The sequence below is a fragment of the Corvus hawaiiensis genome, chromosome 5, assembly GCF_020740725.1.
Source record: "Corvus hawaiiensis isolate bCorHaw1 chromosome 5, bCorHaw1.pri.cur, whole genome shotgun sequence".
Taxonomy (NCBI): Eukaryota; Metazoa; Chordata; class Aves; order Passeriformes; family Corvidae; genus Corvus; species Corvus hawaiiensis.
Window position 1 is genome coordinate 38,312,383 of NC_063217.1, and position 14,307 is coordinate 38,326,689.

At 35.6% G+C, this 14,307-nt stretch overlaps 1 protein-coding gene across 1 annotated transcript in view; it reads right to left on the bottom strand.

Annotated features, from left to right (window-relative positions):
- Window positions 1-14,307, bottom strand: part of GALNTL6 (polypeptide N-acetylgalactosaminyltransferase like 6) — a 442,063-nt gene that overhangs the window by 273,612 nt on the left and 154,144 nt on the right. The window contains exon 2 of the mRNA XM_048303651.1: window positions 5,536-5,644. Coding sequence (XP_048159608.1) covers window positions 5,536-5,644 — 109 coding nt within the window. The remainder of the gene's footprint in view (window positions 1-5,535; window positions 5,645-14,307) is intronic.

Below are 14,307 nucleotides of genomic sequence, written 5' to 3' on the forward strand. Positions count from 1 at the left end.
ATAGGACATCCAGACCCTTAAGAGTGGTAGAATCAGATCACAGTCTGCAGCACTTTATTTACAGAGCAAATACATTTTAATATGTGAAACACTTCATGTAACTGCAGTAGATTGCATCCATCTTTCATATTACACATCCTTTATGTGCTGTCTCCTTGACAAGCTGTGATTAACATTACAGTTTAGAATTTTTTAATCATGTCAGACTTACATTAAGATAAACTGACAAACATTTTTCTCTTTTACAAACAATGCATTGTAAACTGCATGAAGCATATTCATGATTAATGCTATGAACAATTAGGTTATGACTGTTTATTGAGACCTTGGCTACCACTACAGTTCCAATTATACTACAAATTCTCAAATTCTTTCTAAAGGAATTGCAAGTTCAGAGACCTAAATTAAATTTAGTAAACTTGTTTAATATATAAGGTGCTGACAAAATTCCCAGTGTATAATTCTGTATGAAATATGGCATAAGTAAATCAGTGTTTTAGTATACATTTTTTTCCTGCACAACTTTTATTACATTTATCTGTATAAGTATCACAGAGCTAATTTTTTTCATAAACAATAGGAAATTACAATTAATGTTGCTTTCTGTATCACACTGCCTCGTATCTTCTAGAAACAGTCTGGCACTAGGCTTTGCCTTGACGATTTCTTCTGAATTTAAGAACGGGCCCTATTCAAATTTATTATAAGGATTAACCAAGTACTTGAACAGAAGTGATGGAAAAGGATCACCAGTGCACAATTTCTTTAACTGACACTGAAGTCAAATTTCAGGTGTTCACTATTTGTTACTGCTGCACAAAAGTGCTCGTGTCTTTTGCCTTCTTTTGACATTCTACCCCAAGAATACAGAGCTCCAATCTATTTCCATTGTCATCACAAATATGTACAGGTCACTTACTTTTCAATATCTCTGCTTAGCTTGTTTATAAAAGTAATCTGAATGTTTGTTTGTAGAACTATAGAACATACTGTCTGTTTGTTTATAGAACTAACCTCTACGAAATGCCTGCACTGAGGCATGTAAAGGTCAAGATCTTTAAAATCCCCTTCTCCCAGTTAAGGTAACATTTTGAAGCAGCAGAAAGGTAAAGACAGTACCGAATACAGGAAAGAATTACAACCTTCATTCCTTCCCTCCCCATAAGGCTTCCACATGCTATTTAAATATACAAATAGGAGGAACAAAGACTGCAAATTGCTCAGTAACTGCTGGAATAGCCACTGGGTGTTACGGTACATTCTAAAAGGTTTTTCCTTTGAGATCTTGTTAGCAGACAAGACCAAAATGGCTCAACAGTCAAACATAAAAGTATTGACAGACATATCTCGGAAGTCACTTATTCTATTTCTTAGCCAATTTCTTTTGAAGACAAAGGTTTCTATAAATTTATATTTATACAGCTCCTTACATTTTACCATTCTCTCAGAAATTAGCTTATTACACTAAATTTTCAATCCACCTCATCGAAATAATCATTTCAGCATACACATGCAATCAGACAAAAATGCCTGCAAAGCATTATAAAGGAAAAATTAAAAGAATTGCTTTTAAAGAATAAATATTGAAAAAAAAAACCCAAAATCACTTGCAGTATGCAGTCTTTCTACATGTATCTTATAGGCTATTAACATCCCCGATAGAATTGATAAAATGCTTTCAGAAATAAAACCTCTTTTTTTTCTCTTTTTCTATTCCCTTGGTTACCCTTTTGTAGTACTTTACTTTGGAAAAGTTATCACTTGTGGTTAGAAATAGGTTATCATGATCAGAAATAGCACTATATTTAAATATAAACATTCAATCTGCATTTCTTTAAAAGCCCAAGAATTATACATATGAATCCTTCCTCTTATCTGAGAAGGGTTGTAATTCATCATTACTGCTACTGCTTGTAATTGATGATAGAGCTGAGAATTTCTTGAGTGAAATAGATAAAATAACTTTCAGAAATGGAAGAACAATGACATTGATTCTTGAGGACTTTTAGTCTCACTACTCAGGACATAAAGATAGAAGTGAAACCAATGTAATGTCTTCTCATGGATGATTCTGAATTACTGCCTTAGGCTTTCATAGCTCTCTGCTGTGAATTTCATCATGGGAGCATTCAGGGATCTCAGACTCCGGGTTCTGCACAGAAACCATTGAAAACCAGTGCTATCAGCGCCACAGAAGCTGCCATGCCCCTGAAATGAACGTCTTGGTAGAAATGACCTCAGAGTCCTCCCTAGACAACTGAAGTAGGGAAATCTCTGATAAAACAAAGAATCAGCTACAGTAGCTGATTCATGGAAATGCCAGGGGCTTCAGCATCCAGGATGTCTACTCTCTGTAGAGATGCATGCAGATTTACAGTGCCCTGACACAACAGGCATTGTGTAGCTGGGCTAATACACACACCAGGAGCTATCTGGGCCATTACTACGCAGGCTGCATTCATGTAGGGTGCACCCACCACTCTGAACTCCAACGCAAGAGTGCTCTTCTCATACACAGAGACATTGTTTATTACTTACCAAAACAAAAACTGACAGATGTAGGATTTGCATTTGTTTACAGTTCTCATATTTTTAATGCAAATGAAGCATATTCTTCATCAAGGCATGTCATCAGTTGTATTCCCAAAGGAAAAGAAACTAATAGAAAGAGGTCTTATTTTCAATTCTGATTTCTTGTCAAAAAGCTGGCATGACTTATCAACTCCAATAAAGTCAGTTTCTCTGATTAGCTTATTTTGTTCCCTCCCCCTCCATTGTAATATCTGACTGACTTAATGGCTCACTTTAGAAAATGGAAGGAATTCCTTCCAAAGTATCTATCACAATTGTTTAGTTAGGAATTACCTTTTTTAAGGTTAACTTTTGCTTTCATTTTCCTATATTTCAGTCACTGGTTTTGAGCTAATAACAGAGTAATATTCAGAGAAGAACGGAAGCAATTGGGTTGATTAAATAACTTAATATTCATTTCACTACATCTATTCTGTACGGGTAAGTAGTATATTTAAGTCATTATAGATTCCTTTCTGACACTGAGTAAATCAGGGCTTGGATAACCAGCAACTAAATGGATAGCTTCACTGTTCCATCAACAGTATAACAATTAGTACTTCTGCAACCCAACAGCATTTCCCTCTCTTGTCTTCTTGAATTCTTTTATCAAGATTAACCAACTAATATTATTAGAACTGGTTTGGAAGTCTTTACAAGTGCTTTTAAATTAAGTTATGGCTACGTGTAAAGCCTTGCCATTCCATCATTCACTTCAAGTACCTTCTCAAGTAGCATCACCATGCTAACAAAATGTGAAGTAACAATAGAAACACCATAAACGCAGATTTGAACCGCAGGTGTTCCAACACAGCCCTGCAAAACCAAAAGCAACACAAGCTCATTTCAGGATTTATATGCCAGATCATTTGTAATTTTAGAGACAAAAAAGATGAGCTAAAACACTTGAAATAAATAGAAATAATTCCTTTCTCCTCTGCATGTCTTGCAAAAGGCTTTATTCCTTGACTTCAAGAGGAGAGACCATTCAAATTCAAAAACATAGGTTTTAATTGGTGGAATGAAAAGGGATCAAAATATTTGACCATGAAACAGTAGTAGTCATGAAGAAACTCGTACCTCTCCATAATTAGAAATTATGAAATTCCCATTCCCAGTACTTAGGAAATCGTAAGCTTTACAGATAAACAGGCAGGCTGAATTAAAAAAATACTTCAGTCCTTTCTTCTTTTCTGTACAACAAGCATTGACTGCCTTTCCTGAAATGTCCCAACAAGCCCTTTCACATCATGCTTTCAGATAGATTTTCAACTAATAGTGTATTTCAGCTAATGTTATTAGGAAGAGAAATCACATAGTATGTCCTAAAAAAGTGCATTGAGATGCTCTAGCTTTGCATATGTATTACCATATTGTGATTTACAAAGAGCATTAAAAGTTATTTTAATCTGTTGAATAATGTTGACAAATATAAATTATTTAAAAGATATCTCTAAAACGTCAAACTCAGCAAACGGTAAAATAAAGAAAAAATAAAAGTCAGAATTTCTTAATATTCACATACTACTACAGTTATCATGTTAGGTTTAGGACTGGGAATTACAAAGCCACATAACATGTTTTTTCAGTTTCTCAGCTACTCCATGCAATGGCTTGCATTACATGGGCAATGCTTTAAGCTATCCATCAGACAATCATAAGTATTACTGTTATTGTCCAAAACATACAGGGTCCACATTACATATTTAGAAATTAAAAGTACATTGCCAAAGCATCAATGCACAGCCCTCAAAAAGGTCCACTCTAACATGATATTCCCCACATATGTACAAGTCTCCACTTATATGCTGCTTTTATTTTGTACATTCTCTCTTGCATATTTGTGATTTTACATTTAGCAATTTGGAACACAGCAATTATTGATCTGACAACTACTAAATTGCCTAGAATAATTTCCTTCCCCTCCCCATCTTTTTTACCTCCTAAGCACACGTAGGAGGAAAGGATAATTTCTTTAGTTAAGAAGATCAAGATTCAAAAGAGAAAGGGAAAAATAGCTTACAAAATTAACATACACTTGCAATATTTTAGTAGTTCAGGCTCCTGCAAAATTAAGTACTTACCAAGTCTTATGAATCTGTCAGATTCAGTTATAGAGATATTTTGGGGGAGGTTTTGGCTGTCTCAAGACAGTGGGATCAAGACAGCCTAATTTGTTTTACAATAGTAGATTGGCCTTTGTAGAATAATGACTTTCAATCACTGATTAAGGTGTAATTCAACTGCTGTTTCTCTTCCTTCCTTCTAATTTAATTCATATTACATTGAATAGCTGTACATTATGTTACAAAAGAAGAATTAAAATCTGAACATGCTTTGGTGACAGAAAGAGGAACACAAACCACACTCTCTGCATGTATGGGATGCAGCACGTAAAAGGTACATTAAAATAACATTACTTACCGTAACAAAGTGTCCTTCAGTGTATTTGCAAGCACAATTTTCTCCCATTTTCAAATAATTGTAGACTGCCAGAATGAGATGAAGTTGCTTTAGCAAGACTAAAGGATTGGAGTTTGACAACGGCAAAAGTGTCAAAGGTTCTTGGCAGCTATAGGTACTGAGCTCAGGTTTTGTTCATTAATTTAAGGACAGTTTGGCTTTAGTTGTATGCCCTTTTGCAGACCAACGCTCTGTTTCTATTTGGTCACAGTCTGACAACTGATTTCAACACAAAAAATAATTTGTTGATAATATTTTTGCCCATGTACAATCATTATATAGTTACTAGCATGAAACACATTGTCACATGGCTACTTTCAGAGATAAGGTATTTGTGCTTGGTCTGACCCCTCAATTCAGAACACGATGTCCTTGTGACATTGCTGCAATCAAAAAAAAACTTTTTAGGAATATCTTCTAAAGGACTTATAAGAAAAAATAGCCATAGAGAGAAAGAATGAATAAACAAACCGTTTTAATTTGCTCTGAACTCATGTATACCTGAACGCATAGCATCTTTTTGAATGCTTTCATAATCATGCCAGTCCTTCCTTTTCAGGCCATCAGTCCAGGTAAAGAGCTGTCCATCTCCCAGCCCCAAAGGAAGTGTCTGTGAAAACAGTAAATAAACAAACAAATGATATATACATACATATGTGGTTCATGTTATTACAGAGGAACCCTCATAATATGGCAGTAGCAAATAAAACATTCAGTTTATTCAATGCAAATATTGAAACTTTACTGTGGTAAATGAAACTATTTTTCTAAATACTGTGAGAAAACAGTGAATTTAGTTCTTGACAAACAATTAATTGAAGTACATCAAACAACTCGTGCTTAACATTTCTCTTTTCAGCAGTGTTCTGATATGACTGCTTGGCAAGAAGCTCATAGAGATTTAAACAGAACACTAGAACTGAACAGGTTTCAAAAATGTCTTATTCTTCAACACATGAAGGACTTTGATTTTTTCCTTAAACTATCACTTGTTCAAACTTGGATTTATAGTTACTCTGCACTTTGAAATGCTCCCCTTTAATTTTTTTCTAAGTTTGCTGCTACTAAGTTATTGCTATTGACACAAGGTCAAAGGACTGCATCAAAGGCACAGAGCAAAGAGACTCTCAAAGCACTTTCAAATCCTGTAGATCTTCACGGCAAGTGATAAGGAGAAAAATACCCCAAAAACACACTACCTCCACCCCCCTATCCCCACAGAATACCCAGAAAAGAAACCCCCATATAATGTCTAGTTGGTAAGCTGACCTCCCCTTTCCAAACTCCAAATTCCTGGGTAAAGCTAAGAACTGCTTTTTGCTTCTAAGCAAGATTATCTTCCTAGAGCTTTTTTTTTTTCCTCCCCCTTGATTTGTTCTGCCAAAAGCTAGTATTTTTACAAAAATTAAGAATCAGAATGTACCATTAGGAGTACATGAAATGTAGATCCACAGGAAGCAGTTCAAATAAAGTTAACCTTTTTCTAAATGCTTAACTTTCAAAAATATGTAGTAAAAGAAATGGACAAAATTTTGACAAGCAAAGAAGATGATCTGCTGTATCTGTGCTGAGAAATGGGAGGAAATGATTCATTGCTGCATGGGAATAACATGAAAACTCTAGCTCTGCTAATTACAGGTTTAAGTCAGTAAGTTGTCCAGAACAAAAGGCACATATATAATGCATGCTAGAAATGTTATCAAAGTTATGAGAAAAGACACTCGAAAAGAAGCTCCAGGGATGCAACATCTGATCAGCCTTCTACAAGGAAATACTGAAAGGCCTACAAAAATCTCATGCCTATGTAACAGCGATGTATGAACTTTGTAAACTCAATGAACACTGGAATCACCCATATTCTCTTACTGATTTTACACTACTTGCTGCACAAAACTGGATGACACTCACTGGCTCCAAGTGAAATTGTCCTAGCATACTCAGTTCGGATTTCTTTTTTCTAGGATAGACAAATATTTGCCAAGCTACAAGGTGCAGATCTGCTTGCTAAGCCATCCTTAAAACTGAGGATCAAAGGCTTTTGGATTTGTAAGCAAGAAGTGAGGAATGCCAGGCATGGCTGGTTACCTTCAAGCAAAGGATGCTAGAAATCCTGGCTGACAAAGATTCATGCTGAAAATACCTGCTTTGGAACAGCTGAGAAGCCTGGATATTTAGGGCAAAGTGTTGTGAGCTCAGTGCTCTCCAATACATCCCTGAGATACTGAGAAAAATCCTTCACACTCTGCTATAGCATGGCCTACGTTTCTAAGTTTCAGTATTAAAGGTAACTTATGTTACATAATGTCAAAATGCAATCTAGTTTGTTTATTCTTCTATTACCACTTTTGCAGACATATTCCAAGAAAACACTGTTGTCATATTTTAACATGATAAAAATCAGAGGTTCACGTGGAAGAACTGAAGAACTTAACACATCCTGATAAAAATATGTCAGGTTTTCAAAATATCTAACCTTTAATGTCAATAAAATGAACTCATTAATTTAAATGATTTTTGAGTTCAAACAAGGCTAATATTCTAATAATAATATTAAATTGCTTGGGTTTTAAGGTCAGAAACATAAGGTAGAACATAGGCTGCAACAGCATTAATCATGATTCTTAAGCACAAATTCCTAAAATAATCTACTCTGAAGCAGTAAATTGTTCTTTAAAAGTTAGGCCCAGACAGATTCCCTTCAATTAAATTTGTACCTTTCTCAGTATGGGTACAGCTGGTGTGAATCACTTGGCTCCAAAAATGCAAGACTATTGAAACTATCAAAAGCAGGATAAGCTTTACTTTTGTTACCCTTTATTCCTGTGCTGGCTTCTGTCCCTAAAAGTAGTTATTTAAATGGCAAGTTTGCAGGACACTGAAAGAAAGCTGAATAGTAGAGTTTACAGCTGGCTTCCTGTTGTCTATTTGCATTTTCATGCCACTACTCTTTAAAAATATTAATTACATGTAGTTACTTTACCTGATAGCATTTAGAAGTCAAATGTAGCAGGAGACTCTCTTGCAAGCATAATATAGCTAAATAAATATATCTACTAAAATTAATATAGCAAAAGGATAAATCCAAATATAGTATAATACACAAAAATCTAATTGTAGTCTTGCTATAGCTCATATTTTGGAAGGGTAACATTGCCCTAAGAGGAAACAGGAAACAAACCATAGTGTTGGTGCCGTTAGAAGTTCCTCTTTAACAACTGAGAGTATTGTTTGGATTGGATTGTTGGTATTTCTTTTTAGTGAATCCCTTAACTCCCTGATATCATACCATGGTGATTTTTCAGCTCTAACATCCTTTCAGTGTAAGGGGAATTCAATGGAACGCTCTAGCACGTCACTTTGCAAGACCAGTACTCAGTGGTGACCCCTACAGGGACTGGACTTCATTCAATTCCCTCTGTGTACACACTAGTTCCACCTCTGCAGTCAGCATGAAACAGGGCTTAGAAAGGGATGTCAAGTTGCACAGCCAAACTCTCTGGGAAGAGCAAGAGTTTTGCAGTGCAAGTTCTTTAGCTCTGAAGAAATCTAAACTGCCTTCAGACTCTCAACTAAATATCTCCCTTGTCGGCAACTGAAGGATTTTTTTTTTCTTTTTTTTCCAAGTTGCTCTATTGTTCAACAAGATACAAAAGCACTTGAGAAAATGGGTTTCTCCATTTCACTTCTGCCTAAAGGAAAACAAATTGCATTTTGAAAGACCTTAAAATACAGTTTCTGGAATGTTTTAAAACTGCTAAAAGGCTCCATTGTAAAACTCTGTATGCTCACATGCCTCTTTTATCCAGATGATAATGACTGGAAGAGCTCCCATTTCTAAAGCATTTCTAGCTGTTGAAGAAGGGAAAGAAAAAAAAAAGGAAAAATAATGCAGTATTCTTACTCTAGCATTTGTCTTCTGCCTACATACTTTTCTTCCTCAGTTCTCCACCTTTTTTGCTACATTGACAATTTAAACTACTTTGCATCAAGCTAGAGGCAGCTCTGATTTAGTCATACACAGGCTGACTCTCTGGTGTTATGGCTGGATATGTAACAACCAAGTGTTGCTACTTGTAAGTACATACAAGAAAGCCCATACAATTCTACATCCCATTTCAGGAAGACAAGTTTTGAGTAGCTGAATGTGACACTGAACTTTTGCTGAACACATATTTAACCGTAAACGGAGGGACTCAAGTGAAATAAAATCAACCACGACATGCAAGTTGTGCTAACGAATGCTAAAGAAGGCAACAAAAGAAATTCTTCATTTTAGGGGTAATGTATAAATAATCAGACCAAACAATTAATAAATTTATGCTACAAAATGCATAATGAATTCAGCACAAAAATGGTTTTAGGTGTTTAAACAAATAAACAAATAGGGTTGGGTTCCAACCCATAAAAGAAAAATTTATCAAGTATTATTAATCTCTGTCTAGGAAAATTATCGAACCATACATCATAGGAGATATCGTATTCTGGAAATATACATTTGCTATTTGCACATCCTAGGGTTTAATGTACTTAAATGGCAGCAACACTCCACAAACAGTGTGGAAGTGTTAGTTCTCCATGTGCCTGTAACTGTAAGAGCAACAATACTCTTTTGGTATATGTAAGGGCCTTAGAAATGGAAAGCATGTCTTCAGAACATTATGGTTCCTTCCAACATATGAAGTAAGGCTTCTTCCTGGTGGAAACCAAGATAAGAGAAAGGAGAAGACTCAGGCACACCTGCCCCTGCTTCCCCCAGTACCTCAACCTAACACAAAAGCAAAGCTTACACATACTCTTTACTGACATATCAATATGTATGGGTGAGAAACCAGCTCAGCTGAGTAGCTGAAACATACTCAGGGTTTTCCCCTACAAAAAAATTCTGTAAGTCACCCACAAATAGTGCAGTCTGCTTCTACAGCCCTAAGCCTCTTGAACTCATGAACTATTTTCATCACTGCACTACTATTATAATGGCAAATATACCATTGCATACAAAGTGTTGGCTTTTGACCGACTGTCAAAAAAATCCTACAATAATTTATCATCCAGCCATTTGTTACATGTAGTATGCACCTTTGAGTTACACATTTTTAAGTGTTTCAGTCCAAAAGGGATTATCCACCTACAGGAACATTACATACAGCATCTGCCTTACTATTTCATTTTCACATTAACCTCAAATCTTTTGGGATGCAAGACTGATACAGTACTAAATAAACTCAGAAGACTCTTCTCCTCCAGAGAAGACTCAACATCTGGTTCAATTACAGAGAATATGATAAGCACAAAAAATAGCACAATTACCAAAAACTCACTCACAGACTATTAGATCCCTCAGAGAGGAAAAAAAAGCTTCGCTACTTTGACATTTGAAAGCTTGAACTAAGAAACAAGTTCCTTCATTGAATAATTCATTTATTTCTAATTTCACTCTGTGGAGGCATACAATTAGAGGGGACTTAGGCAAGAGAAGAGGATATTTCAATGGAAATACACTTTTTTTTAAAAAAAAAGATATAATTACAGAAATTACAGATTCACTTTGAGCATGAAGATTTGCTCACTGGCTCTAGGGATATTTTACTAAACATCAGTGTATAACTGAATACTGCACTATCAAAATATCATATGATGATCAGCATAACCACTTCAAATTGTTTAATGAATTTTAGGAACTAATCTTATTTAGACATAAGCACTTGTTCAGACTCAGGAAAAGATAACGCACGGGAAATAAAGGCAGTGAAAAAGTACTGAGCTTAGACACCTTTGGGGATATTTCAAGAGAAGCATAAAAATAACCACTGTTTGATTCCTCTGTTATTGGAATAAAAGCTTCTGTATAGTGTTTGTAAACAGTGTTGTGTAAAACACATAATTCACTACTTTTCTTGTATCCTTCTAATACAGATCATTCTCAGGACTCTAAGCTCCGACCAACTACTCTGATCAAAAAAAACAATAACAAAAGAATCAGAACTCACTGAGCAATTAAATTAATTCATTTATCAAAATAAAATTAAGGATAACTTTCTAAAGAATGGTGTCACTGAATATATGTTCATCATAAATATATATAAATATGAACACTGAATATATGTTCATCATAAATCAGCTGCAAAATCACAATATGTTCGTTTACCAAGTTTCTGTCTTGTATTATCAGAAGTATATGAAGACAGACATGCCCATAAAGCTTCCTTCCCAGTGGCTGGAAGAGTCATGAAAAGTATTCATTTTGAAAGATTTCCCCTTTTTCTGATTATGGTACATTCTAGCACAAGACCATCAAAATGAAATCTTAGCACTATGGCAGCCAAACCTGAAGCGCTCAAGCAAAATCCATTCTGGTACAGTGACTGGGTGAGGATATTAGAGATGACAACCAAAATATTATGTCCCCTAAGGATGTGCCTGATGCAAGGCAGTCTGATCTACGGAAGAGGTATAAAACCCAAGCATCACACTATCTCATCTCTACACCTTTATGCTTAAGCTCTGAACACTGCCTGGGTTGCTCTCCTTTCCTGTATCTCTTCAGTATCAGAGTAAAAACCAAAAAAGGCCCCATATCGGAACTGAAATCTGTGTATAAGTACCACACATAGTGAAACAGGTACAATACAGCCCTTAAGTGCCTGTGAAGCTCCCATCACCGTAAAATGAAAGTACCACATGTAGCAATTTGGATCTATCATGAATCTTTCCTAAAGATAGCAGGAACAGGCATTCTACGGCCTAAAAATATCAGCCAATAGTTTTTAGGCTCCAGGATACATGTTTCCTGTCAGGATCCTTCTCTGGGATTCTGTTCCTCTAGGTGGGGAGCAGGGGCTGCAGTACATGCAGTGGCAGGCTTTGGGATGGGCAGCAGCTGCCCTGCACAAGGGGACACCCACCTCTCCATGCCATCTACATTGGTCCTGCACCCCTCCTGGGCAGCCACTGCCTGCCAAAATTGCTGCCCATTGGAAAGGCTCTGATGATGAAGACAAGGTTAGTCAGTAAAACGTAGAGAACTACTATTTCCTATCAAGAGAAGGTGGTAAAGGCTCTAAATCTAGAATATTTCAAAAAATCTTTCAAAAAGAATGAAAAAATAAAAATACACTGATGTATAATTACTGCCTTTTATTTTTATTTTTACTCCATTTTTATGTACTTTCAAAACATTTTAAGAACTGTAAATCTGAATTGTTTTCCAAATCCTTGGCTTGAAGACATATAATAGAAACTTTAGGACATGATGAGTTTCTTCATATGCTCAGATTTCCTGTGCCACTTATTTGTTATGCCACAGCAAATAAGCGTTCATTGCACTGACATTTACATTAGTAGAAATAATTAGACCAGCACACCAAAAAAAGGGCAGCACTTGATTTAGTCTGCGACATCTGAATGACTCAAGGTTATTTCATTTTCAAAACACTTATATCAGACTTTTTGTGCTTGTAGATTCTAGAATACCCTGGACAACCCAGTAGCATCATGCCATCAATTCCAAATCAAAGCTGTTAATAATGTTATTTAGAAAATGCCAAGCTCCCCAGGCATTTCATTACAGAGACTTTTATAGACAGGTATAAAAAGCTGTTACTGCTGCACTATGGTTATATATTTCAGGTCACAAAACTGCAGCAAAAAAATTAAGTTAAAACATGAGCACGGAACTGCAGAGGAGTTTGGACTCCGTATCTGTTGAATGTGAAACATAGTGAATTGCCAAAGGTGACCTACAAAGTCGGGCAGTGAACCTTGGCTTCCCAAATGACACAATTTGAACTGACTGTAGGATAGGAGGCAGAGTCTAGACTTAAGGGATAATAAAGAAAAAAAAAAAATAACAATAATTAAAAAAATATTCCTCAGACCAAGCAACTCCCATCTCCTTCTTCCTGCTGACCTAAGCTGCTGATAGATTTGCTCAATAACTAAAACACCTAAACCCACCTTTTCTTGTTTTATTTTCACTCGTCTCATTTCCAATTCCAAGAAAAGAAACCAAACTCAAGTAACATGAGTGTCTACGATGGACCTAAAGAAACCATGGTGACCATGCTGACCATGTGCTGCTTCTCCAGGTTTTCTTTTTCAACTGAGGACTACTTTGACAGCACAACAGGGTCAGCTTGCAGAAGAGCCTGCATCCATATTTGACTGTTCATTTTCAGGAAGTTTAAAAATCATACCTGAAATTGTGTTAATGCTGCATTTTTTTTAATAACTACCTTTTTCAGAAATTGTTTTTAACATCAAAAGACCTGAAAGGGATTTGAAGAGACTCAGCAGGATTTTTGCCAGTATTAGTTGGTTTTGAACCAAAAAAGATCTGTAAGACCATTCTGATAAACAATATAAACAATTGCTTCAAGTGACTCCTGGAAGAGTTTATTATATGCTAGGTTTCTGAGGTGTTTAACCATATGCAACATGGATACAGAAAGTTTTAAGTATGTTCTTTTATATAAACAGCCTTCTTCTCCCTAAAAAACCAAAACAAATCCGAAACAAAACAAAACAGCAAATCCTGAAAATCAAAACCCTATGTTCATGGAAAGAACCAGATCATTACTAATTTTGTAATTTCTAAAAGGCTGAATAATAAAGATATGATAGTGCTTTTTGTTAATAGACTCTTCACATACATGTTTTTCCTGAAGTTTAGAAAAATGTCTTTAGTTTTCACTATGCTAAGTGTCACGCTGTTTTGTGTTGGCTACAGCACTAACTTAACACAAAAAGTGCTTTTGCAGGATTGAAGTGTAAGGTGTTTTAAGCACGAATACATTTCCTGCTTTATCTATTCAGTGGTGATTAAAAATCTTATTTCCTTATGATAACTTCTGAAGTAATTTGCCTTTGCATTTCTCTTACTAGAAGCACATTCTCTCTTAGGTAACAGATTTTATAAACAGTAAGGAATGTTCACTACAGTTAGGTTATCCCTTATGAGTAAAATTCAACTTATGTGTTGCTTCATGAGGTAACAAGAATAATTTCAGGAGCATTTTCCGTTTTTTTTTTCTCTTCTGGTTGACCTCTTTCTTATAAAAATACAAGTTGCTTCATGAGTGTGACACTGTTCAAATCTCTGTGGTACAACTGATAACAGCTTTGCAGCAAATCTGAAACCACTGATCCAGCAGACACAGTAATATTAGAAAAAAGACTTCTACCAGTTATTACTGCTTTTCTTAAATAACTCAAGCTGATCAATATTTTCAATAGAAATGGCTATTTTTTTGTTTTTTCACATTCTATTAGAGTAGA